The sequence below is a fragment of the Mustela lutreola genome, chromosome 11 (genome assembly GCF_030435805.1).
Source record: "Mustela lutreola isolate mMusLut2 chromosome 11, mMusLut2.pri, whole genome shotgun sequence".
In the NCBI taxonomy this organism is placed as follows: Eukaryota; Metazoa; Chordata; class Mammalia; order Carnivora; family Mustelidae; genus Mustela; species Mustela lutreola.
The window spans coordinates 102,353,067-102,379,398 of record NC_081300.1 but is presented as its reverse complement, the minus strand read 5'-3'; the positions used below and the strand labels follow the sequence as shown (position 1 = coordinate 102,379,398).

The following is a 26,332-nucleotide window of genomic DNA, read 5'->3' as shown; positions in this document are numbered from 1 at the left end:
CCGGGCACGGGGACGAGCGCACGGGGACGAGCGCCCCGGCCCGCGCGTTCGGTCTCGGCCCCGCAGCGGCCATCGCGGGGCGCGGCGCCGTCAGGCAGTGGCGCGGGCAGCTCGGGCCGCGGGGTCCTCGCGCGGGCGGCCTCGTCCACGGCGGCGGCGGCGGCGGCCGGGCGGTGGCGATGCTGTGGCCGCGGCTGGCGGCGGCTGAGTGGGCGCCGCTGGTCTGGGAGCTGCTGGGCGCGTCGGTGCTGCTGCTCGCGGTGCGCTGGCTGGTGCGGCGGCTGGAGAAGCGGCCGCGGGGCCCGGGGCGGAGCGGACCCCCAGCGCCGCCGCCCGGCGCGCCCACGGACTCGGCCTCAGACCCCGGTGAGGCCTGCGCGCCGCTGCGCCCGCGCCCTCCGGTCTCCGCCCCGGGCCGCACCCTCCCCGGGGCCCCTGCCCTCCGCTGCCCTCCCCGGGGCCCCTGTCCGCCCCTGCCCTCGGCCCCTCCGGTCTCCGCCCCGGGCCTCGGCCCCCTCCCTCGCCGGCCCGGATCGGGGGTTCCGGGACAAGACCTGAGTGAAAGTCGGGCGTCCTGAGCGTTCGGACGGGGGGACGCTGGGAGCTGCGGCGGCGTCGGTGCGCCGGGCGGGCGGGCCCTTCTGCGAGCTCCTGCGGCCGGTGCTGTCCTGCGGCCGGTGCTGTCCTGCGTGCGCCGCGGCCGTGGGCGCTCCGGGAGCCTTTCCCGCTGGCTTGGCTGCCCCGCGCCAAGGTCTGGGTCCTTCCGACTCCGAGAGGACGGGGAGGTTCTCGGAGCAGACGGCGAGGCCGAAGCGCCCACCGTGGGATGCCCGGGCGAACGCGGCCCGCAGGGGTGACTTCTGTCTCTCGTCCCGGTTTGCAGCTGAGGGGACCGGCCCGCCCGGGAAGGCCCGGCCTTGGCCGAGAACGCAGGTGGGGGCAGAGACAGCCGGGAAGGCGGGCCTGCGACCCCGGGTCCCGCGGACCCCCTCCCGTTGGCTGCTGCTGGCTTTGCCTTCTCTCATCCCCTTAAGACAGCTTTGGCGGGATTTTTTTATTTTGAAGATCTTATTTATTTACTTGTCAGACCGAGAGCACAAGCAGGGGGGCGGCAGGCAGGGGAGAAGCGGACTCCACGCTGAGCAGGGCGCCCGATGCGGGGCTCGATCCCAGGACCCTGAGATCATGACCTGAGCCGAAGGCAGAGATTTAACCCGCTGAGCCGCCCAGGCGCCTCTGGAGTGTCTTTGTGTGTGTGTGTGTGTGTAAAACTTTCCTTTTTAATTTTTAATTTCCTGTTTTGAAGTCATTTTAGATTTCTAAAAAATTGCAAAAAGAGTATGACAGAAATGCACATGTGAAAAGAAGCTCAACTTTTCCAGCTAATAGTGAAATACAAATTAAACCGGAAATGAGATATTACACCCGTTAAAATGGCTAAAATAAAAATACCAAAAATGCTGGTGGAAATGCTGAGAAAACTGGGTGTCTCATTTACTGCTGGTAGAAATAATAAAGCTTCAGCCAGCCCAAAATCAGTCTGGCAGTTGCTCAAAAATGTTAACTGTGCACTGCTTTTATCTTGGAGAAATTTTATCTTAGAGGGCATTTATCTTAGAGAAATGAAAACTTATTTCTACGCAAAAACCCATATGTGAGTATTTGTGATTATAGTTTCTAAACACTGGAAGCAGCCCAAATGTCTCCCGAGGGCTGGATGGCTAAAGGGACTGTGGCACATTCATACCTTGGAGCGCTACTCAGCGGTGAAGAGGAAGGCGGTGCTGGTTTCTAGGGCGTTATGCTAGTGAAAACAGCCAGTGTGAGATGTGTATTGTGTGATTCCATTTATAATGAACATTCTTGAAAATTTACAGCGATAGAGAAGAAATGAGTGCTTGTCAAGGTTTGGGGACAGGGGCGGAGGTTGGTGTGACTGTAAGGGGTGGCAGGAGATCTTCGATATGGTGGAACCGTCGAGTCATTATCAATTTATTTATTCATTTAGATTATTATTTTGTTTTTAAGATTTTATGTATTTATTTGACAGATCACAAGTAGGCAGAGAGGCAGGCAGAGAGAGAGCAGGAAGCAGGCTCCCCGCTTAGCAGAGAGCCCGATGCGGGACTCGATCCCAGGACCCTGAGATCATGACCTGAGCCAAAGGCAGCGGCTTAACCCACTGAGCCACCCAGGCGCCCCCAATTATGAATTTAGGCGGTCATGGGATTCTGTGCAAAGACAGCAGGGTGATGCAGGCCGTGGCAAAGCTTGGCCCCTGTCAGCTTCCTGATGCCCTGCTGCGTGTAAGTTGTCACCTGTGGGGCCGCCAGGAACCATCCATACTGGTTTTCGACTTGAGTTTATTGGTTTTTCCAGATAAAAAGTTAGATCCAGGGAAGTGTTCCCTCAGACCCGGACGTTAGTATCTTACATCAGCACTGTAAGCAGGACGGCCTGGAAGCGGCCCGTATTCACTGTGCGCACCCGACTGGGTTTCCACATTGTCATCTTTGTGCTCGGTCAGTCAGGGTTGGGCAGATACTTGGGATTCTAGACCACGGGGCAGCAAACCACATCCTGGCAGCCAAACCCAGCCTCTCCTGTTTCTGTAGAGTCTTACTGGATCCATGGCTGTCGTGAGTGTTGGAGAGAGCTTCAGCCCCAGTCTGCGGCCCTTTACGGAGGTTTGCTGACCCTCGTTCTGGCCTCCGCCTCCCCTTGCTTGTAGCTTCCTTCTGCTGGCGAGGGAATCCCAGATCCAAATCCTGGCTTTTCCTCAGCCGATCTCCATTGGGCTGCCTGCTGGTTCCTAGAGTAGGCAGAGGGGGCTGCAGAGTGCGGCCTGTAGCATGCGTGGCCACATAGTGCTTTTCATCGACTAGGTCAGTTCTCTCCCACCTGTTTGTTTCTAACTTGCAGTGCAGTGGAGCTCACTTGTTCGGGTTTGTATTCCACTGGGGGGCCTTCCCCCATCTTTTTTATTTTTTTAAAGATTTTATTTATTTGACAGACAGAGATCACAAGTAGGCAGAGAGGCAGGCAGAGAGAGAGAGGGGAGGAAGCAGGCTCCCTGCAGAGCAGAGAGCCCGACGCGGGGCTCGATCCCAGGACCCTGGGATCATGACCTGGGCCGAAGGCAGCGGCTTAACCCACTGAGCCACCCAGGCGCCCCATTCCCCCATCTTTTTTTTTTTTTTTTTAAGATTTTATTTATTAATTTGACAGAGAGAAATCACAAGTAGGCAGAGAGGCAGCCAGAGAAAGAGAGAGAGAGGGAAGCAGGCTCCCTGCTGAGCAGAGAGCCCGATGCGGGACTCGATCTCAGGACCCTGAGATCATGACCTGAGCCGAAGGCAGCGGCTTAACCCACTGAGCCACTCAGGCGCCCCATCCCCCATCTTTTTTAAAGCAATTTTTTAGTATGTGAAGCAAACATGTTCCTAAAAGTCAGAACAAATGAAGTCACAGTGTTGCCCTCTCCTGGGCTGGCCCTCAGGACAGTTCCTCTTGTCAGTTTCCACCCTCCACCCCCAACAGTTTCCCAAGCTCATTAGTTTCTGCTTTATTCTTCCTTTTGTATATTGTATATTTGTATATTGTATTCCTAATATTAATGACAGTGTGTTAAAACCGTGTCTTTGTTTTTACTCAGATTGACTTTGAGCGGATTCTGTTGTGCTAGATTAATAAGCCTGTGTTAGTTGATGACTTAGTAACCAGAACTGACTGTTAAGTGTAATTTGTCAGTGTCAAACACAGCAGCACAGGTTTGACGGGTATTATTTTACCTAATTTTCATTGCCGCCTAAGAAGTAGAGCTGTTATTGTGTCCGTTTTATAGGGGAGGAAACGGGCTTGGAGTTTGCACAGCGTGTCCAAGGTCACATGGTTACTGCTGTGACGTGCCCTACTCGTTCGGCCTGGTGCTGGCTTGGCTGCAAGGACAGAACCCCCTTCAGACTAGCCCAGGTTAGAAAGGTAGATGCGGCGCATGGACATGGGAACGGTATGAAAACTGCTCTCGGAGGAACAGATGCGGCCCCTGTTTATTCGGGGCATCCACACCGCTTCTCCTGACCCCTTGCGTGTGGCTTCTCCCTACCCTGTGCCTTTTATATCAGTTTCCTGTCCCTGAGCTACCTCCGTTGCTCCTGTGTCCAGGTGCTGCGGGAATCTGCTTAGGTGCGCTCCCTGGGTAGAGTCCTGGGCCAGTAGGCCACCCCCTTCAAGTTCTTTGGCAGCTTTTTGGGGCTGTGCAGCACATTCATTGTTTAAAAAGCTAATATCGGGGCGCCTGGGTGGCTCGGTGGGTTTAAAGCCTCTGCCTTCGGCTCAGGTCATGATCTCAGGGTCCTGGGATTGAGCCCCGCATCGGGCTCTCCTCAGTGGGGAGCCTGCTTCCCCCCACCCCCGCCTGCTTCTCTCCCTACTTGTGATCTCTGTCAAATAAATAAATAAAATCTTTAAAAAATAAAATAAAAAGCTAATATCCCTTTTGCAAATAAGGAACGGCCATTTTTGAGACCTTGGAATTGGGTGGGGGAAGGTGGCATTAAAATTTGTGAAAAAAGGTGTACAGGGGCACCTGGAAGGCCCGGTCGGTTGAGCTCTGGCTCTTGGTCTCAGGGTCTTGAGTTCAGGCCCTGTGTTGAATTCCATGCTGAGTGTGGAGCCTCCTTAAAATAAATAATAAAGAAATAAATAATAAATCCATAGAAATAGGGTAATATAATGAATTCCTGGTTTGTAGTCATCGTCTAGCTACAATAGATATTAATATTTTATGAATCTTATTTTATCTGTCATTTATCTGCCCTCCCTTTTGTTCTCCTGCTAGAGTAATTTATTTTAATTTTTTAAAAGATTTATTTATTAACTTTAGAGGGAGAGCAACTCAGGCAGACTCCCACTGACCACAGAGCCCCCACATGGGGCTCGATCTCACAACTCCAAGATCATAACCTGAGCCGAGGTCAAGAGCCAGACCATTAAAAAATAATAAATAAGTCAGTCAGACCATCGGGGCACCTGGGTGGCTCAGTGGGTTAAAGCCTCTGCCATCAGTTCAGGTTATGATCCCAGGGTCCTGGGATCAAGTCCCGCAGCAGGCTCTCTGCTCAGCAGGGAGCCTGCTTCCTCTCTCTCTTCCTGCTTCTCTGCCTGCTTGTGATTTCCGTCTGTCAAATAAATAAATAAAAATATATATTATAAAAAAAGGTCAGACCATTAACCAACTGAGCCTCCCAGGCATCCCTAGAGTAATTTATTTATTTAAAAAATACTTTATTATTGGGGCGCCTGGGTGGCTCAGTGGGTTAAGCCGCTGCCTTCGGCTCAGGTCATGATCTCAGAGTCCTGGGATCGAGTCCCGCATCGGGCTCTCTGCTCAGCAGAGAGCCTGCTTCCCTCTCTCTCTCTCTACCTGCCTCCCCATCTACTTGTGATTTCTCTCTGTCAAATAAATAAATAAAATATTAAAAAAAATACTTTATTATTTTTATTTTTAAATCGGAGAGAAAGTGAGCACAAGCAGGGGCAGTGGCAGGCAGAGGGAGCAGCAGGCGGGGGAAGCAGGCTTCCCGCTGAGCAGGGAGGCTGATGTGGGACTCCATCCCCGAACCTTGAGATCATGACCATCAAAGTCAAAGGCAGCCACTTAACCAGCTGAGCCACCCAGGCATCCCACCCCTAGAGTAATTTAAAGTTAATCTTGAATGTTCTATCATTTCATCTGACAGTACCTCTTAGAACTGTATACTCCTTGGTTTTATTGATACATTGTGTAATTCTTTCTTCATCCCTTTTAGGAGTTTCTCTTTTTCTTTCCTGTGGTTTAATCCTTTGTATTTATTCCTTGTTATTCCTGGTGTATTATTGGTATTAGAATCACTGTCCACATGCTCATGGCTCGCAGGTCTTTTACCCACTCTGAACTTGTAAAGCTTGGACTTGAAAATTGAAATGCCCTGTTGGTGGCCGTAAGGTGTTTCTGACGCTATAATGCTTAAGTCTCCATCTGTCAATGTCTAGGATTCTCTGTCTCAGGAGTCACTCCTAGGCATCCGGACTGGAGATCTGGGTGTTATTCTAGACTGACTGCAGTTCCTCAAAACCCTCCCTGTGGCATCTGATACATCCACCCTTAAAAACCTCCAGTTTTTCTAATCTGAGCCCTTGTTTCCAGCCTGTTACGGTAGCACTAGTCTGTGCTCCCTGATTTCTTACCTTCTTCCCAGTTGTTGCTGACCATGCTTAAACTGTGCTTAAACCTGCAATCCCCAGGCTTAACTACTCTTTCTCTAAAGGTATGGATTAAAGCATTTGCTATAGCTCAAACCCACTTGCTGGGTAGCTGTGTAACTTGAATAAGTTACTTAGTGTCTCTGTGATCGAGGTTCTTCATCTGTAAAATGGGGGTGCATAGTAATTATAACCTGCCACACGGAAAAATCGTAGTGTCTTTATACGAGAGCCAGGCTCTTGGAAAGACCCAAAACATAAAACATTAGCTACTTGTTATTAGTATTAGCAGAATGACTCCAAGAGTTATCTTTGTGGCTCCCCTGGCTAAATCTCTGGATAGATCCCCTTTATTTATGGAATAAAGTACAGAATATCAGCAGACTGTATTTCTGGAGTTGGCGTTTTAATGGGGTTTTTCGCTCACTGTGTTCCACATTATCCTTTAGCAACAAGTGAGCCTGCCTGTTTCCCCAGTATGCTTACTTTCCTAGAATATTAGTGTGATTGTATCATGGAATAGTACCAGTTCCAACGTCCTTATCCAGAAATTGCTTATTCTAATTTTGTTTAGATTATTATCAATTTGGAGACCAAAAACTTCAGAAAGTTCTCTTAGAGGGCATATAGACTAAAAAATCTGGAGAAACACCGAATTGAAATGAAACTGAAGCCAGCTTTTTTGCTACTGCTGTGTTGTTTTGTTTTTTTTTTAATAAGAAAAGATGTACTTATAGCCATCACCTTGATTTTTGTTGTCTTGGGCCCAGGCGAAATGACAATGGATGCCATCTTGGCGCGACTGAAACTCCTGAATCCTGATGACCTTAGAGAAGAAATTGTGAAAGCCGGATTGAAATGTGGACCCATTACCTCGACCACAAGGTTCATCTTTGAGAAAAAATTGGCTCAGGCTTTATTAGAGCGTGGAAGAACGCTGCCTTCACATCCTCCTGGCTGCGACACCTCAAGTGCCACTGCTCTGAGCCAGGATGCACAGAAGATGTCGAAGTCTGCTGTAGAGAGTCAGGCTGAGCAGGTCGGCTTGTCTGAAGACAGAGATTTTGGTTACAGCGTGGGCTTGAATCCTCCAGAGGAAGATGTCGTGACATCTAAGACCTGTTCCGTGCCCTTCAGTGCTGCCACTGGGGTCAGCGGCCACAAAGCTGTGACAACGGCGTCTGCGGAGCCGCCTCTGTACTACGGGGTGTGCCCGGCGTATGAGGACACGCCAGCGAGAAATGGTAGCGTAACGGGCACCTGGTGTCTCTTCTGTAGGCAGTAGGGGCTGGGGCTTGTGAAAATCTCAAACCCCAGAGAAGAAAAGAATTTAATCACCATAATCTCACCCACCCCAAGTGAACCATTGTTAGCGTTTTTAGGTAGAACTCTGCTGAATTATTTATAAATGTATATCTGAATTTTTAAAAATGAAGAAAATTGGTTTCTGTAAGACATGCTTCACCTTACAAATGGTTTTGGCTAGCTATCATTTGATTAGTTCCCTCCTTTTTTTAAAAGATTTTATTTACTCATTTGACAGAGAGAGAGAATGAGAGAGGGAACACAAGCAGGGGGAGTGGGAAAGCGAGAAGCAGGCTCCCCGCTTCCCTGCAGGGAGCCCGATGCAGGGCTTGATCCCAGGACCCTGAGATCAGGACCTGAGCCAAAGGCAGACACTTAATGACTAAGCCCCCCAGGTGTCCCCCCCCTCTTTTATTTTTTTTATTCAACAGAACCTGAACACATTTTATGTTAATATAAATGGCTTGTGCAGGTATAAGTAGTTTTCAGCATCAAAGAATTGTAGTTTTTAAAACAAAATTTTTTTTTTAAGATTTTATTTATTTATTTGACAGAGAGAAATCACAAGTAGGCAGAGAGGCAGGCAGAGAGAGAGAGGAGGAAGCAGGCTCCCTGCTGAGCAGAGAGCCCGATGCGGGGCTCGATCCCAGGACCCTGAGATCATGACCTGACCCCAAGGCAGCGGCTTAGCCCACTGAGCCACCCAGGCGCCCCTTAAAACAAATTTTTATTTGAGAGTGTGAATGAGTGAGCCTGTGCAAGCAAGTGTGAGCCGGGGTTGGGACAGAGAAAAGGGGAGAAGCAGGCTCTCTGCTGGGCAGGGAGCTAGATGCAGGGCCGGATCTCAGGACCCTGACATCACGACTTGAGTCAAAGTCACATACTTAACTGACTGAATCCCCCCCATGCCCCAAAGAATTGCAGTTTTCAATCAGACGAAAGTAGATTTAGCACTGGAAAGCATTAATGAAAGCCTAATGTTGATTAGACTGTCAGAAATTACAGACTGGGGGGCACCTGGCTGGCTCAGTGGGTTAAAGCCTCTGCCTTCTGCTCAGGTCATGATCTCAGGGTCTTGGGATCGAGTCCCGCATCGGGTTCTCTGCTCAGCAGGGAGCCTGCTTCCCCTCCTCTCTCTCTGCCTGTCTCTCTGCCTGCTTGTGATCTCTCTGTCAAATAATGTCAAATAAGGTAAATGTTTTTTAAAAAATTACAGACTGTTATTATGGTGATGTCATTTGTGGTGATACCCCAAAATAGATTTGTTAGCCATATTATGTACCATGAGTAGAATGGAATATTGTTCACCATAAGAATTTTTTAAAGGATTAGTGACACTGGAAATGGTCATGATGCAATTTCTATTTATTTATTTATTTATTTATTTATTTATTTATTTGACAGGCAGAGATCACAAGTAGGCAGAGAGGCAGGCAGAGAAGGAGGAGAAAGAAGCAGGCTCCCTGCCAAGCAGAGAGCCCAATGGGGGCCTGGTTCCAAGACCCTAAGATCATGACCTAAGCCGAAGGCAGAGGCTTTTACCCACTGAGCCACCAGGCACCACTCTATTTATTTTTAATCTTTATTATAAAAGTTGCCTTTTTTTTTTTTTTTTTAAGATTTTGTTTATTTATTTGACAGAGATCACAAGTAGGCAGAGAAGCAGGCTCCCTGCTGAGCAGAGGGCCCGATGTAGGGCTCGATCCCAGGACCCTGAGATCATGACCTGAGCTGAAGGCAAAGACTTAACCCACTGAGCCACCCAGGTGCCCCATAGTCATCATTTTTAACTTGCTTTTATTATTTTTTTTATTTAGAGCATTAATTCAGGAATTTTATTTTTTAGTATGAAAGAGTATCCTTAGATATAAAGTTAAATGTGTACAAAATAACTTATTTTTATATACATGTCCACACATATGACCAAGCTTATTAATCATGTTTTTTCACTAGCTAAGGCACTTTTTCTTCAAGATTAAAAATCTGAAATATTGGGGCACCTGGTTATCTCAAGGCAGTGGAATGTACAACTTTTGATCTCGGGTTTGTGAGTTTGAGATCCATGTTGGGTGTAGAGCTTACTTAAAAATAAAATCTTTGGGTGCCTGGGTGGCTCAGTGGGTTAAAGCCTCTGCCTTCAGCTTACGTCATGATCCCAAGGTTCTGGGATCGAGCCCTGCAGTGGGTTCTCTGCTCAGTGGGGAGTCTGCTTCTCCCTCTGCCTGCCTCTTCCTCTGCTTGTGCTCTCTCTTTGTCAAATCAATAAAATCTTAAAAGAGAAAATAAAAGATTAAAAAAATGGAAAGGCAGATGTTTAGCCACTGAGCCACCCAGGTGCCCCTAAAAAAAAATCTTTAAGAAAAAAATCTGAAATTGGGGCGCCTGGGTGGCTCAGTGGGTTAAGCCGCTGCCTTCGGCTCGGGTCATGGTCTCAGGGTCCTGGGATCGAGTCCCGTATCGGGCTCTCTGCTCAGCGGGGAGCCTGCTTCTCTCTCTCTCTCTCTGCCTGCCTCTCCATCTGCTTGTGATCTCTCTCAGTCAAATAAATAAATAACATCTTTAAAAAAAAAAAAAAATCTGAAATATTAATATGAGAGAAAAATCAGACAACTGGATAACAGTTGTTTATTACAAAACCCATGGTCTTCAGGCGTGAACTAAGTGACGGTGTCTCTGGTTACTCCTAATTTTCCTGTTACTTTTCCCATGCAGAAAGGATTCATGTTTATGAAGATAGAAAGGAAGCATTGCAAGCTGTCAAAATGATCAAAGGATCTCGATTTAAAGCTTTTTCGAGTAGAGAAGATGCCGAGAAGTTTGCTAGAGGAATTTGTGATTATTTCCCTTCTCCAAGCAAAGCCTCTTCACCTCTTTCTCCTGTGAAAATAACATCGGTCTTCAGCATCGGTGGAGTGAAAGGTAAGTGATGTGACGGCTCATTTCTGGGTGTTACTGTCCTTGGGGTCCAGGTGTTCTGTGCTGTCTTCCCCATGGACTGTAACTGGTTTTCTCCTCTGAGAGAAGTCTGATTTGCACGGGAGTAGAGAGCCAAGGCCCAGGCCGTGGAGGATGGTTCGGTTGCCTGGTCTGAGAAGGACCCTGCGGAGAGAGGCAGCGGGGCACTGAGCGGGCCAGGCGTCTGCTCCAGTGCCTAAAGCTGGCAAGGCCAAGGGGGAAGCATCAGAAGGACCACGGGGGGTCCTTTTGTCGGGCTCCTTTTGTTCCGTCTCTCCTTGCTGCCTGTGGGACTTGGGCTTTGCTAGATGCCGAGACAGCCATTTCCCCGCTGAAGCTCCACCTGCTTCCAGGGCTGGGCCGGCTGCTCTGACCCAGACCTGCTCTGACCCAGTCTGCAGAAGTCGAGCTCACCTGCACGACCTGTCTAGTCCGAGATCTGACCTTACCCACTCCGGCTGCAAACCAGGGTCTGTGAGAGGCCTTTTCCGTCAGCACCGTGCAGAATCCCAGCAGCCTCTGACTTTCGCCTAGCATCCGTCTTGTCCCCTCCAGGAGCTCACAGGTGTCCTGTTTCCCAGGCCGCCTGGGACTCCCGGGGAAGGCACCTTCTCCTTGTGGACATAGGCCTTCCATCAAAGGCCCCATCTGCTGCTTTCCCCTCATCCTAACTTGGCCTGACACAGGTGCCTCTTAGAGGGAACCGGGGTGATTTTGCACAGTTGGTGGTCTGTGCAGACAACCCTCCAGAGACTGTTTCAGACACTCCCAGGTGGTTGTAATCAAACAACAACAAAAATCACTTCGGCTCACTCTACCTCTGTGGGCACGTTCTGTGTGCTCGGAAGTTCTTGCGTGGGTGCGGCTGCTGTGCCGTTACGGAAGTCCAGTCGGGTCCTTCCGTGCTTAGGCTCGTGCTGTAGTGACGTTTGTGCCATGTTGCTGGCGGGGACGTGTGCCCTTCGGCTCTTCTTGCGAACTGGTTCGTTCATGTTACCCCCAACTAGGTTTTAAGCTTCCGTGGGAGAGATTTTCGTGGCCCTCAGTGTAGCACACAGTGGGCAATGAGAAAATGTTTGTGAAATTCAACGTTCTTAAATTCTGTCTCTTAATGACAGATGCCGTGTACTCCTCAGAGTCAGAAACTATCAACAGAGAACGAGCAAACAGTTACAAAACCCCCCGTACTCAAGATCTCACTTCCAGACTCCGAAAAGCTGTGGAGATGGGAGAAGACGACCTCTTTTCGGATCTGACCTGGAGTAACCCCCGGTACCTGATCGGCTCCGGCGACAATCCGACCATTGTGCAGGTAAGCCTGCTCCGAGGGCTCTTGCCTCGGCCAGCCGCGGCCGACGGAAACGAGGCTCAGCACGCGCACTTTTCTTTCAGGAAGGGTGTAGGTACAACGTCCTGCATGTCGCTGCCAAAGAGAACCAGGCTTCTATCTGCCAGCTGACTCTGGAGACCCTGGAGAACCCCGAGTTTATGCGGCTCATGTACCCCGACGACGAGCCGCACATGCTGCAGCAGCGCATCTGCTACATCGTGGACCTGTACCTGAACACGCCGGACAAAGCGGTGAGCGGGCCCCACCGACGTGCTCGCCCGTCGCGGCTGTCCCCGTGAGCGTCCACTGCGTCCTGCGGCGTGTGGACGGGAGGTGCGCGGCGACGGAGCTCGGCCAGCTTAGGAAGGGGTGGGCGACAGCCAGTCACACGCGAGAGTCCTTCCCTCCCGCCCACCCCCGATGCTGGGCAACCGGAGTCCCAGCTGTGTGCAAGGACAGGTCCCTCCTGGCCTTCCAGAGCGGCCTGAGCTGGGCTTTGATGGGAGGATGAGCCAGTGTCGGAATTTAAAGAAAGAGAATTGAAGGGGTTTTAGTACTTTTTATTCTAGGTATCTACATACTACCTTTTTCTTTTTCCACTTAATAATAGGAATATTTCCTATAGAAAGGGTTTTTTTTTTTTTTTTTTTTTTAAAGATTTTATTTATTTATTTGTCAGAGAGAGAGAGGAGTGAAAGTGAGCACAAGCAGACAGAGTAGTACTCAGAGGCAGAGGGAGAAGCAGGCTCCCTGCTGAGCAAGGAGCCCGATGCGGGACTCGATCCCAGGACGCTGGGATCATGACCTGAGCCGAAGACAGCCGCTTAACCACCCAGGCGTCCCTTGAAAGGGTTTTTAATGGTGCACATGCTTACGTAAAAATTTCTCAACAGAAGCACTTTACGTATTTATAAGACATTTTATGTATTATGAGACAGAATCCAGTGATAGCTTAGAGCCAAGGATTATAAGCTCTGAGCAAGCCTAGGAGTTTGAAAAACTGGTTGGCAGGAGAGGGAGTAGCAGAAGCATGTTGGAGTGGGGCACCACTGTTTCATGACAACGTGTTGAATGTGACACGTTGAACTCCAGAATTGCAAATCAAGACTAACTTATGTATTTATTTATCTGACAGAGACACAGCGAGAGAGGGAACACAAGCAGGGGGAGTGGGAGAGGAAGAAGCAGGCTTCCCGCTGAGCAGAGAGCCCAATGTGGGGTTCGATCCCAGGACCCTGAGATCATGACCTGAGCCGAAGGCAGAGGTCTTAACCCACTGAGCCACCCCCTCCCAAGATAACTTTTAAATCAACAAGAGAGAAAAGGGGGAATAAAGATAAATTTGGCCAAGATAGCAGAATTATAGAAGGAAGTAAAAGAAAACAATGATTATATGAAAGCAACATAAGTGTAAAGACAAAGGAGCGAAATCAGAGTTATGTCCGTTCAAACGAAGGGTGAGCGGACTCAGGAAGGGCTCCTGACTGGATTAGTACAATCAGGAAGTGCGATTTGGAACATATGAGAGAGAAACACAGTTTTCCCTGATGTCTGTGCAGTATTCACAGAAAATGCGCAGATGCACGTGCATGGGGACCACTTAATACCTTCTGGGGCGTTACAAGCCGTCTTTGACCATAACTCACCAAGAGTTGGAGTAAGTTCAGTTGTTGGCCACAAACGTGTCAGAAGTCACGGGCACCACAGACCAGCGCGGTGAGAAGCAGGGCTGTGCCAGCCGGCAGCATTGGAAGAACCCAGACCCGGCTGTCTATGCGGGAGCAGCAGTTTCCAGCAGGGGTGAGGAGAGAGGTTGCGGTCAGGTGTGCACATTTGGAAGCAGGTTAGAGATGGGCGTTCTGTGGCGTGAAAAAGAGCCGTGGCTGGAAGGAGCAGTGGTGTTGAGGTCCTTTTGGATGCTCTGAATGAGTGAGAACATTGTCCCCGATCTGCAGTGACCATGGTCCTCCCACTGCCGCAGGCCTGGCAGGGGAGGTCAGGCTTCTAGAGCTTGGGCCACAGGCCTGGAGTTGTCTCAGGTACACTGTGAATCAAAGTTGTAACTTGGAGAAGGCACCAGGGCAGGTCTAGCAAAGGACAGCCTGTTTTTGTAAATAAAGCTTTATTGGAACACAGCTATGCTCATTCTAAATGTTTGGTTTCTGGCCCTCAGCTGAGAAGGTTTGCCAAGCTGGACAAGAGGGCGGGATGCAGTTAGAGCTGCTGTGGGCAGGCACCTAGGGGCGGGATGCAGTTAGAGAGGGCTGCTGTAGGCAGGCACCTAGATGTTTCCGGGTTCACGGGGGCAGTGGATGTGAATGATGAGATGGTCCTAGAGGCTGTGGAGCAGGGGATGGGTGCTGCCTTGAGGTTACTTGCTCATACAAGATCGGTCGGGTCACCTAGAGGAGGACTTGTGGACAAGCTGGCAGTTTGAGTGCTTTTAAGCAAGGTCCATGAGGAGTCTTGGCAGCCTGGACGAGAAACTAAGGGGATGGCAGGCGTACGTAGCATGTGGAGGGCAGAGACACCTCCCAGGGACTTCAGAGCTGGGATCTGCCGTGCTTGGTAATCACAGGTGGACTGCGTGGCCGTGTCCCCGCTCTGATAGACATGAATGGGTTCTGTTTTGGCTGTGCTGCATTTGAGCCTGTGGTCATTCAAGTGAGGGGACCCAAAAGTCATTTGCTCTATAGTTGTCGGTCACAGGATGCTGTTACACTAAGGCGCACGGATCTTAAGGCCTTAGTTGAAGGTATCTGGGGAGGGGTGCCACTAAGGGCAAGTGAGAGCATTGACAAGCATCCCGGGGTCAGGAGTGGAGAGTTTCGTTTACTAGATATTAGCCGCTAGAGAGAGTTTCTTTGGGTACAGACTGCGTTCATAGACTTTGTTTTATTCTGGGTGTTGCCTCTACTTGTTTATCTCACCTTTTTTTTTTTTAAGATTATTTTTATTTATTTAGAAACAGCACAAGTGGGGGAAGGGCAGAGAGAGAGGGAGAGAGACACTCCAGCAGACTCTGTGCTGAGCGCCGAGTCTGATGTGGGCTCAGTCTGACAGCTCTGAGATCGTGCTCCGAACGGAAATCACGAGTCACAGGTGCCCCTGCTCATTTCCTCTTTTGAGCATCAATTACATAACTCTGTACTGGGCCTGAGTCTTTAAAGCGCTGTTTACTGAGCAGGTGTCTTGCCCTTGTTCACTTATAAACTCCCCCGGGCCTGGCACCCCCCCAACGCTGGCAACAGTAACTGGGGCGCCGGCCTGGCCTCCAGCCCTGGCTTAGAGTGGGCACGTGCTGATGCGCCGGTCAGGCCTCAGAGAGAGTACCAGCGTCTTTTTATGGTCTTCGGATTTTGAGGGTTTTTGTTTGTTCTGTTAAATACCTATTTTTATCGTAAACAACCTTAGGAAACAAACATTTTTAAATAAGAAATACTCTTTCTCTGCATCTTTCTCAGGGTTATGACACGCCGTTGCACTTTGCTTGTAAGTTTGGGAATGCAGATGTGGTCAACGTGCTTTCTTCACACCCTTTGATTGTAAAAAATCCAAGGAATAAGTTTGATAAAACTCCTGAAGATGTAAGTATCTATTAAAATGCTGTTCCTCTAGTGTTAGGCATGAAAATATGTGAACTCGTAGTCTTGTTCATAGCTACTGTACAGTCCCAGTACTGACTGTGTGAACGTGTTTGCCTCGTGGGCGCACCTTAGAGCCATGATTACTGAGTAAGATGCACCGTGAAGAAGAAGACGGTTCTGTAGAATCAGGAGGGAGTAAACTGCCCATGTTGGCTGATTTTATTTTCCTGAAACTGGTGGTCATTCGTTCTCAGCACCTCATGAGTTGCTTTTTTTTTTTTTTTTAAGATTTTATTTATTTATTTGACAGAAATCACAAGTAGGCAGAGAAGCAGGCAGAGAGAGAGGGGGAAGCAGGCTCCCCGCCGAGCAGAGAGCCCGATGTGGGACTCGATCCCAGGACCCTGAGATCATGACCTGAGCCGAAGGCAGAGGCTTTAACCCACTGAGCCACCCGGGTGCCCCAGCTCATGGGTTTTTTATCAGGTTCTCTCTGTGCATACCTCGGTTGACCAGGGAGTCAGGGAGTGGAGGAGGAGGAGGTGGTGATGGTGAAGGTGATGGAGGTGGTGGGAAGCTGGTGAGGATGGTGGTCGTGATGAGGTTGGTGGTGCTGAAAGCGGCTGACATGTGCTTAGCTCATTCCGTACCAGGTGCTGTCCTAAGCCCTCCCCGGTGTTCTCACCTGACCCACACAAGTCTTGTGAGGATTGATACTGGCAGTTGAGCAAAATGGGCTCTAGAGAGGGCAGAGAGAGGTACATCTGTGCCTGGGAGGTGGGGGTTGGGGAGGTGGACCTGACAAGAGCTAGGTGGGCGATCTGGTTCCTTGCGCTGGAGCTATTGGCTTGCTGACCTGGACCAGGCACCCCTTTGAGATGGGATCTGTAAGGGCTCCAGGCTGGTCGTGAACGCCGCCTTTGTAGCTGCTGTGGCTTCCTAAGTAGTGCTTATGTTCTGTAGAACCTTCAGAGTACACATAAGCAAAGAGAGAAAATTCACCGTTCAACAACTCAGAAATTACTGTTTTTTTTCATGTGTCTGACTCAACTTTTTGTGTGCATGAGTGTGTGTGTTTTTTCAATATATTTGTCACTTGTTAAGGGCTATTCCTAAAGCATTTGCCATTTGTCACAATCGGTTACACATTTAAAAAAATAAGTTGCGCTGCTGACAGGACACAATAGAGTTGTTTTCTCTCACAGGCTGGCAGGAGATGGCAATTTTGTGGCTCCTTCAGTTTTTGAAGGGTACTGGTTTTTTATTCTAGCGAAAATGTTCTCGTTGCTACAGTTCTCTAAGGGGGAAAGTTGACTCCTGTAGTAGCAAGAAGAAAACACTGTGTGGCATGCTAAGTAGGAATTCTGCTATAATCAAGCCAGACAACAGCCACGGACAGGCCCAGGCCGGGGAGCTCTTGCTGCTAAACATTAGTGGCCTGTCGGCCTGTCTCCGCCCTGACCAATGGTGCCTCTCCGGGCATAAAACTGGAGTGTGTAGTTGAGCACGAAGAAAGACAAAGTTCACCCATAGAGTTTGTTCTCGTCCTGACCACTGCAGCTTTCACAGGACATTCTGGAAGAAAGACCGTTTTGTTCAGCACATGTCTTCTGATTGTGGGCTTCATGAGGTTTTCAGCATTAGGACACAGTCCTTGCTTCGTTAGTTTTAAAAGTTGCTTTTATAAAATTATTTTGGGGGAAAATGTGAGAAATTAAGATACAGACTGTTCACATACTGTGTCTTTTTAAAACAGGTGATTTGTGAAAGAAGCAGAAATAAGTCTGTGGAGCTGAAGGAGCGCATTAGAGAGTACTTACAGGGTAAGGTGGGGCCTGGCGCGGGGGCGGTGAGGACCGCCAGTGGGAAGGCCCTGGACTGCGCGAGCCTGGCCTTACGCGGCAGGAGCAAGCTCCGCTCTCAGGGTGGCAGCCCTTCCCAGGGTGATCTCCTGCTCCTGGACCCCCAGCTCGCACGCCACTTGTTGTCATACAATCCCTCCTTGGAAGCCTTGACCGTCTCTGGGAGACGGCAGGTTGTCTGTCGTCAGACTGGTGCTCATGGCATCGCCCCGTGATGTCTGCAGGGATCCCACGTGGTGGTCCCTCTGGTTCCCGCCCCCTGAACGCAGCCTGCACATCGCCGGGGCAGAGGGTGGAAGGAGCCCTTTGGTCTGGCGTTGGCTCGGCTCGTCAGCAGCGCCCTGTCAGCCCTTCTGGGTGCCGCCTTCTGCGCCATGGCCTGTCTCTCCTTTCGTGGTTCTTGGGCCCCCGCTTCTGCTAATCTTGTTGGCACACAGAGTATGTGGGACTAAAGAGGGGTGTCTGCCCTGCCTTCCTGTCCGTCCTCCAGGGGAGGAAGAACATGGGGCTAGTTCAGTGGGTCTGGCAGAAACCGGCCTCTTGCCCAGAAGCTCTGGCTCGGAGCTTCTGCACACTCTTCATCACTGATCATTTGCGAAGCCCCTGGTGTTCCTCGGTGACGGTGACGGTGACGGTGATGCAGCCGCTGACGCGGGGCCACGCCCAAGCAGACGCCTTACCTGGGCTGTCTCCTCCTCGCAGGCCGCTACTACGTGCCGCTCCTGAGAGCCGAGGACACATCGTCTCCTGTGATTGGGGAGTTGTGGTCTTCAGACCAGACGACCGAGACCTCCCATATCGGCCACGGGGGAGGCGGCCCCAGAGATCCTGTTCTGACCTTGCGAGCCTTTGCGGGGCCCTTGAGCCCGTCCAAGGTGAGCTACTGTAGAAGCTTCTGGGAGCCAGCTCCTGGCTCTCCCCACCAGGAGTGTTGGGTATTCCGGACCGGGGCTCGTGGAACCCCAGTGTCTGGTGACGGGGCTTGAAGGACATCTGCGGGAGGAACAGGAGTGCCTTGAGCTGTCCCTCACCGGTGAGCCGGCATGAACGTGGTGGTGAGCCCACGCTTCAGAGAAGCCTAGTTTACCTGGGCAGCCGCCATCATCGCCTGGCCCTTCTGTCCATGTCACGGCCCTTCCCGTGCCACGTGCCAGTCGGGCTGGGCTGTCCACTCCCGGATTTGGGGGCGTGTATGGCCGCAGTGTGCCGACTGTGAAGTTCACGTTCAGGGCTGAGGTATTTCCCAGGCTGTGTGCCCTCTTTCTCGTTAGAGATTTTAAAGGGGCGCCTGGGCGGTGTGGTTGGTGGAACGTGTGACTCGATCTCAGGGTTGTGAGCTTGAGCCCCACGGTGGGTGTGGAGATAACTCAAAAATAAAATCTTAAAAACAAACTCATAAGAGGAGACCTACTGTATTAATATTTAAGAATAATTATCTTATTTTTAAAAATGTATTTATTTGAGAGCAAGAGAGCAGGGGTAGAGGGAGAATCCCAAGCAGACTCCCCACTGACGCGAGGCCTGACACAGGCCTGGGTCCCAAACCTTGAGACCATGACCTGAGCTGAAACCAAGAGTCAGATGCTTCACCAGCTGTGCCAGCCACGCGGCAGTGTTGATAGTTGTAAATAACTAGTTACTTGCAGTTACGGAAGTGTCTCCAGGAACAGGTGTTATCAGGTAGGTTAGATCTGGTTGCATAAAACAAAACTCTGAGTGACTTAAAAACATAAACACTCATTTTCCTCTTGTGTGATGGGAAAGTGACTTGAGGCTCTCCGTGTGGCAGCTCTGACCCTCACAGCCCAGCCTGGGCCCCTAAGAGGGAGGCTGTGGAGCCTTGCCAGAGCCCCTCGGTGCTGCTGTCCTAACGTGGCCCTGCGGTCTGTCCAGCTGCCACACAGGAGGGCACGTTGCCCAGGGTGTGAGGCCAAGGAAGGGTGCCGGGAGGCACTCCGTGGGCTCTGGTGCTGGTGCTGCCCGCGACTTGGGGGCATAGCACAGCTCAGGACGTTTTCTCCTCAGGCGGAAGATTTTCGCAAGCTCTGGAAAACGCCACCTCGAGAGAAAGCAGGCTTCTTTCACAATGTCAGGAAGACGGATCCAGAAAGAGGCATGGAGAGGGTGGGAAGGTACTGGCTTTAGCACGGCGGGACCGGAGCTGAGTGGCAGTGTCGTTTTGTATGTTGCATGCTTCTGTGTTGGCTGAGGACAGAGAGCTGTTCCAGCTGCAAATCAGTCATACCTGGGAAGTGCTCATGGGGTTGGGGGAGGGGTGTAAAGCCTTTTCCCTCCGGTCTGACTCCTGCAGACGTCGCACACTAGTGGCAGAGGTTCTGGCGGTCCCTCTCCAGGCAGAGACTCATGGCAGCGTTTTGTATGATGGCCGTACGGGGGGTGTCGCTTGGCAAAAGAGCAGGAAATAAAACACAGGAGGCGGTGTGGCCAGAAGCTGCTAGTAAAAAGTCCATGAAAAGTGTTTTCTCCATAGTCAGAAATCTAGATAACAGTGTTAAAGCTACACTGAATTGTTTTAAAACTTGTGTCTCAAAATATAGACTTAATTTTAGATTCCCAGCTTGAGCTTTTGTGCCTAAACAAAACCAGAATTCTCTCCAACTTCATACAGTTGTTTTAAGGAAACAGGATGGCTATTCTGGTGATAGGGATTCACGTCTGACCTGTTGCCTCTGTAGCGTGTGGTGCGCGTGGGGTGGCCGCGGCCCCTTCTCTCGCCATGGCTTCAGTGCGCACAGTGTGGCGGCCCGTGTCCGAAACCTGCTTATTAGTCTGGCCGTGCTTGAGAAAACGCCGAGTACTGTTTTACGCCACATTTACGATACGGTCAGAGTCACAGCCGACACTCCAGGCACTGCTTGGCCCTTCTGACACAGTGTGGCTGTTTTCTGTGTGGTCCGTTCCGTGTTTTCCGACTGATGCATTGTCTTACTCTTGCAGGGAGTTGGCTCGTGAGCTGGGGTACCCCTGGGTCGAATACTGGGACTTTCTGGGCTGTTTTGTTGATCTGTCTTCCCAGGAGGGTCTGCAAAAGCTAGAAGAATATCTCCGTCACCAGGAGGCAGGCAAAAAGGCCCCACAAGACTCGGGAGCAGATGAGGCCTGTCGTCAGGAGAACCCCTCTACCTTTGGTGAGGACGCACAGCGGTCTGTGGGTTCTCGGGACCTGGCCCTGCCCTGTGGGCGCACCCCAGCAAGCACGTCCGTGTGGAGAGCCGGCGCCTGCTACTTCTGTCAGCCGCTCGTGTTCTCGGCTCCGGGTGTCCTAGCGAGTCAGGCGGGAGGGACCAGCCCCTGTCCCGCCCCACGCAGGCCTGTCCCGCCTCACGCAGGCCTGCCCTTGACCTTGGTCTCATTTTCCTGCCTTTGCAGGTGGGGGCTGGACGCTGCCATGTCCCTGTGCGGGGTCTTGCTTGGCTTTTCCCAACGGGCAGCGCAGGCGCTCTCTGGGAGTCTGAGCAGGTGGATCTGAAGGGGAGGCCGTTGGCTGCTGGTCTTGGGGATTTGCGGCTGCACCGCATGATCCCTCGCGGACTGTGTCACCCACCCCTCAGAGGAGCTGCTCTTTCCCTTGTAGGCCGTGCTGGGGCTGGGAAGTGCAGCAATTCCATCTCTGTGAGGGCGTTTCTGGATGACGACGACGACCTGAGCTTGGAGGAGATTAAAAATCGACAGAACACGGCTCGAAACAACACCCAGCCCACAGTTAGCACTTTTGGGGTCTCGAAGTGTGACATCCTTCCCTTGGAGCAGGAGACCAACCTTATAGAAGCGTCCACTCTGACCAGTCCCCACGGCAGCAGGAATGGGTTCTGTGGCCCCCTGAGCGGCAGCAGGACCCCGGGCAGGAAGAGGCCGGAGGCCCCAGGCGCTGGAGAAGCGCTCATCTCGCCGGTCTCCGGCTTATCGGTTGAGTTCGATAAATTGCAATTGCAAGACCTAGGAAGTAATTTTCCCAAGACACCAAATAAAAACGGAAAAACTAGGGACAGGAAGAGCTTCACATCAAGAACGGATGCCGCGAATGACTTGTTAGAGCCGCCTGCTGCTGATGCGCTTACGGAGAACCAAACCAGGACAGAGAGCGAAATGTCAGCCAAAATGGCTAAAATACGTCTGGGTCCTGATACTCCTGTGCCCGAGGTTCAGCAGAACTGTGGTTCCATGTCCTCAGAGCCCTCAGGGGTCCCCACGACGAAGCAGCCTGTGGAGAGGCTCTTCCTTTTTGGGTACGAGTGGGGGGTGTGCACGGGCGTGAGGCTGTGGGAGTGAATGTGGGAGCGCGCCTGCAGCTGTGGCAGGCCGTGGGGTGCCACATGAGCTCACGTGGCACTGTTCTAGTTTTCTTAAACCTTTTCTCTGCCCACGACCTGGTCGGACGTGCTTTTCTGGCTCCCAGCTCTTGCCCGAGTGTGTAGCTCCTGGTGCGGTGTTGCCGTCCAGGTCGGTGGGGCGCGCGCTCTCCTTTCCAGCCCGGCCTCACGCCTCGCTCTGCTCCCGGGGAACTGGTTCTCCCCAGAACAACTGGAACTGTACCGAGAACTCGGTGGTTCTTGGTGGAAGAAAGCCCATCCTGGGGTAATCTCAGCCTCCCAGGGGACAGGCCTTCTGGGTCGGGCTTCTGGTCGGTGACCCTGGAGGTGGAGATACTCAGTATTGGGGCCATCACGCCCCCGGTGGGAGAGTGCCTTCTGTCTGCCGGTGTGGCCTCTGTCGCTGCACAGCCCACATCGTGGCCCTGACAGCTGGGTCTGCTGGTGGCAGGAACGGACCCGCAGCTCCTGGCCTCTGCTCGCCCTCTGCTCCTGTCCTAGGCTCTTGAGTAGTGGCGTTGGAAGTCTTTTTAATCACGAGTGTTTCTGCTTTTTCTTTCCTTTTTTTCTGTCATATAGAGAGGAGCCGTCAAAACTGGATCGAGATGTTTTGGCCGCTCTGGAGTGTACAGAAGTGGACCCTCAGCGGTACCCGGCCGTGCACAGATGGAGGAGTGCCGTCCTGCGCTACTCCCCCGCTGACAGACAGAGGTCCGTGGGCCTGCAGGGTGACCTGTGTTACACCAGGCTCGCTGGTAGCTGGCTTCCGGGCCGCCCGCTGGTGACTCAGTGTGTTCACGTAGCGCTTCGTTCGGAGCGCTGCTTGGCCAGGCTGACACATGGCACCGGACGAGGCCGCGGCTGGCGGACCCCGCGCAGACGGGTGTGCGGTTAGGTGGGAAGCGGAGGGTGCTGCTGACCCAGTGGGGGAGCAGGTTAGAAGCAGCCGGGAGCCGTGTTCGGGGCCACACGGGACTCGTGTGGAAAGTCATAGGTTCTGTGAATCTTCGGGGCTCATGGTCCTGAGGTTTGCAGCACCCGTTCTGGAAGCGGGTGGTCCCCCAGGGCTTGGGACAGAGCCCATACCACCCGTCGGTGCTGACAGCGCTTTCTTGGTTTCCTCAGTTGGCCAAGCCCTGCGCTGAAAGGGAAGCTGGAGTCTCAGCAGCTGGATGTCGGTGGTCCCCACAGCTGCAGCCCCGGGAGAAGCCCTGGGAAGCCCGGGCCCGCATCCCACTCCCCAGGCCTGGGCAGCCCTGGGCGCTACAGCCCCGCGCATGGGAGCCACCTCCGCAGAATGGCGCACCTGGCACAGCTCACGGCCTTGTAAGGCTGCTCCAAGCTGCTGGGCGGCTCGTTCTCTTCTTTGTTTTTAAAGGAAAAAGGGTAAAGTGTTTATTGCTAAAACTTACCAAAAAGAATATATTCTGATTAATTTATTAGTCCTCATTTTGAGAGTAAAAGGTTTTTAGAAAATGCAAATGTTTTGTATAAAATTTAGTTTTCTGGGGTTTGGGGAGAAGTTGATAGAAGCAAATCCAGTTACAAACTTTCTGAGAATCGTCAGCGTGTAACAGTGTGGACTTGAGCTCACGGTGGGCAAGCGGAAGACGCCGTTCCCATCGTGAGTGTGCCAGAAGCCCGGGTGAGTGCCAGAGCCGGGGCTGCCAGTCCCCCGTTCTTACAGCAAAGATGAATTTCGTGCCATCTTCCTTTTCTGGGAAGGGTCTCTGACTTTTTCGTTCCTGATAGAAATCTTTTGTTCTGCCGCTTGGTCCCAGTGGCTTAGACCAATTGATAAGGTGCGTGTCTGGGGGCAAACAAACGTGGAGATGACTTAGACTTGCAAGTTTGACTCATCACAAACATTTAAATTAGTGACCAGAAGATAAAACCAGCTTTTCTCTGGGAATAAATTCTCTGGTCCGTGGGAGTCCTGGGAGTGGTCCCCGCACTTGACGAAGCAGCAGCTCTAAGGAACCTGCGCTGCCGGTCACTGGTTTCATTGCAGGGTTGTGCCAATAAAGTGATCTTTAAGTTCCCCGGGTTTGAAATTTATTGCATATTTCCAGATTCACTTCCACTGGATTTCCTTTATGAAAGAGTGTTGCATTGTAGTATAGAAAGTAGAGATTTGAGTCCCGGTCAGTAATCTTGCTCCATTTATTTTAACTTCCCCGTGGCCATGACCTTCTGGGGGTCTGCCTGGAGCATGGGGGTCATCTTAGAACCACTGCCGTGATTGATACCCAAATCTCCACACCTGAGTTACTTCTCTCCGGTGTACACGACTCTCGCGCACTGGGGGTGCTCTGTGAATATTTCCAGTGTTTGATCCAAAATGGAAGACTCTACCAATTTTTGCTAAATCCGGTGCCTTTTGTAAATCATTTTTTATTCTCCTGAAACTTGCTTTATGCGAATATACAGGGATACTAAGTAGGCGTGAGATTTTGTTGTTGCTGTTTATAAGAATTCTGAATTGGAACTTGTGTTTAAAAAAAAAGAAAAAGCTTATTTCTTTCATCTGCTAACAAGAGACAGGTCAGGAATATTGGAATCAAGATTTGGATTTTAAAACTTAAAAGCTGGTTACACAGGGTGTTTTCACTTGTGTAACAATCTGGATGTAACACAGAAAAATACATTCTATTCTGAAAGTCAGTGGCATTTACAAACGGCATATTTGTTCTCAAAAGAAATTAGAATACAGATAGTACATCACAGCAATGATCTGTTTTCTGTAAAATCCTGTTACGCATATGTTGTAAATATTAGGATGGAAATTAAAACTGTTTCTGTCCAAATTTTGCAGACTGTGGTTCTTATTTTCTGAAGGTTTAGGTTATCTTTGCCTGTTTGTCCATTTGTTTATATAAGGTGGTCCTGGCCCCAGTTAATGCACTTTTTTTTTTTTTTTAAAGATTTTATTTATTTATTTGACAGAGATCACAAGCAGGCAGAGAGGCAGGCAGAGAGAGGAGGAACCAGGCTTCCTGCTGAGCAGAGAACCCGATGCGGGGCTCGATCCCAGGATCCCAAGATCATGGCCTGAGCCAAAGGCAGAGGCTTTAACCCACTGAGCCACCCAGGCGCCCCCCCCCCAGTTAATGCATTTTTAAACTACTTAATGAAATAAATTATTATTAAAACCATGTGGTAATAATTCTAAGCTTTCAGAAAAACTGTTCTTGTGGGCAGCTAGGCAAAGTCCTGTTTTTAGTAAAATCTTAGGTAGTGTTGTAATGAAACAATCCGTTAATCCGATAGTGGTGAATGCTGTTCTGCGGCCCCTTTTATACGTAACACGGTCTTAAAAGACTTGAACTTTGATTAAGCTAGCACAAATTTCATAATTGCCGTCGGAAATGAAAAACCTTTCCTGTGATGTTAACAACTGGCGTGTAACTTTAGTTCCAAAGAGGTGCCACAGTGGGGTGGTGCTGCGGTTCCAGGCACAAGGGACGCAGGAAAGTCCCCTGGTCACTGACTGGGGATCACCACCCCCAGGGTGTTACAGAACGAGTTTCCACCTTATGGGGCACGTGTCCGTTTGCAGCCGTTTTGGAAGTCTCCCGGGTTGGAGCTGAACCTGGTCCCTGTGTTCAGAGGGCAGAAAGGGACTAAGGAAAGGGCCAGGCCACTCCAGCTTGGTAGGTGGCAGTCTCGTAAGCAGAAGACTACACGTGAGGCTCGTCTTGGGTGGCCAGACGACTAGATGCCTGCGTCCACCCTCCTCCTAATCCGGAGAGTTTACATGGAAGCCCTTCTTGGCTGAGCCCCACCTCCCCGTCTCAAGGCCGCGTCCTGGCAGCAGCCTCTGGGATGGGACAGGGGAGGGGGGGCGCGTCCAGGGATGGGAGGCCGAGACGAGCTCAACAGTCGGTCGGCAGTCACGTCTTTCTGAAGACCTTCCTCCCGAACCGCAGGGACCACAGACAAATACTCTTGACTAATTTGGGATGTTTCTTCCAGCAACTTTCACAGCTTTCAGAGGGAGCGGTGGTCTGGGATTACCGCCTTGACAGGCCGTGACTTCGGATGTCATCGCTCACTGCGCCATGGCCGAATTGGGTCTCCTTGCTGGGTCTTCAAGGCATGCACTTCTCTTGTCCGACACTGACGTTTTGCATTTGTGCACAAAACCTGTAAGGATTTTCTGTTTTGCAGACAGCACTGAGTTCCTTTCCTGTCTCAGAATAAGGTATTTTGGAATAAATAGCACAACCAAATAGGAACTGGCTGCTCTCTGTTCCCACTGTTGTCCGTTCCGGTTCCCTCATGTTACACAGGTTCCGGATTTGCAGGCTTCATTTTGGCCAAACTTAGGATACTGTTTGCTGACACAAGTCTTCAGTCATCTGCCCCACCTCAGACGAGCTTCCGTCTTGGAATCGGGCCCCTGTGACCCAGGTCAGCACCCACTCTTGCTCCTTGGCTGCATCCCCCTGTGTGGACTCGCTTTCAGTTTCCAAAATGCTGCCCTTCTTCTCAGGATGAAGTGAAATGCTGCCGTAAAGGCAGATCTGAAGTGGCTCAGTCGTTAAGCCTCTGCCTTCCGCTGAGTCATGATCCCAGGGTCCTGGGATCGAGTCCTGCCTCGGGCTCCCTGCTCAGCAGCGAGTCTGCTTCTCCCTCTGCCCCTCACCCCTTTCGTGTTTTCTCTCAAACGAAAAGAAAAGGGCAGATCTGAAGGTGGTAGAGTGAGACAACTGTGCA

General features: G+C 51.1%; 1 protein-coding gene across 5 annotated transcripts; it reads left to right on the top strand.

Annotated features, from left to right (window-relative positions):
- Window positions 1-141: 141 nt before the first annotated feature.
- ANKLE2 (ankyrin repeat and LEM domain containing 2) lies at window positions 142-24,420 on the top strand. Of its 5 annotated transcripts, XM_059140968.1 has the most exons (14): window positions 142-366; window positions 3,845-4,009; window positions 7,014-7,487; window positions 10,261-10,467; window positions 11,622-11,815; window positions 11,896-12,084; window positions 15,298-15,420; window positions 17,177-17,243; window positions 17,985-18,157; window positions 19,308-19,414; window positions 20,241-20,431; window positions 20,878-21,529; window positions 22,193-22,324; window positions 22,739-24,420. In XM_059140968.1, exons 1-14 carry the CDS (start codon window positions 180-182, stop codon window positions 22,941-22,943), a joined length of 3,066 nt encoding a protein of 1,021 aa, XP_058996951.1. In that variant the 5' UTR covers window positions 142-179; the 3' UTR covers window positions 22,944-24,420. The 5 variants fall into 5 exon arrangements, with proteins under 5 accessions (XP_058996951.1, XP_058996952.1, XP_058996955.1 ...); XM_059140969.1 differs by lacking the exon at window positions 3,845-4,009; XM_059140971.1 differs by lacking the exons at window positions 142-366; window positions 3,845-4,009 and adding an exon at window positions 701-933.
- The last annotated feature ends 1,912 nt before the right edge of the window (window positions 24,421-26,332 follow it).

Excerpts from the sequence above, each read along its gene's own strand:
- ANKLE2 (XM_059140968.1), top strand. The coding sequence starts at position 180 with ATGCTGTGGCCGCGGCTGGCGGCGGCTGAGTGGGCGCCGCTGGTCTGG. Across the intron at positions 367-3,844 it reads GGACTCGGCCTCAGACCCCG|GGGAGGAAACGGGCTTGGAG; the intron begins GTGAGGCCTGCG and ends TCCGTTTTATAG. Across the intron at positions 10,468-11,621 it reads CAGCATCGGTGGAGTGAAAG|ATGCCGTGTACTCCTCAGAG; the intron begins GTAAGTGATGTG and ends TCTTAATGACAG.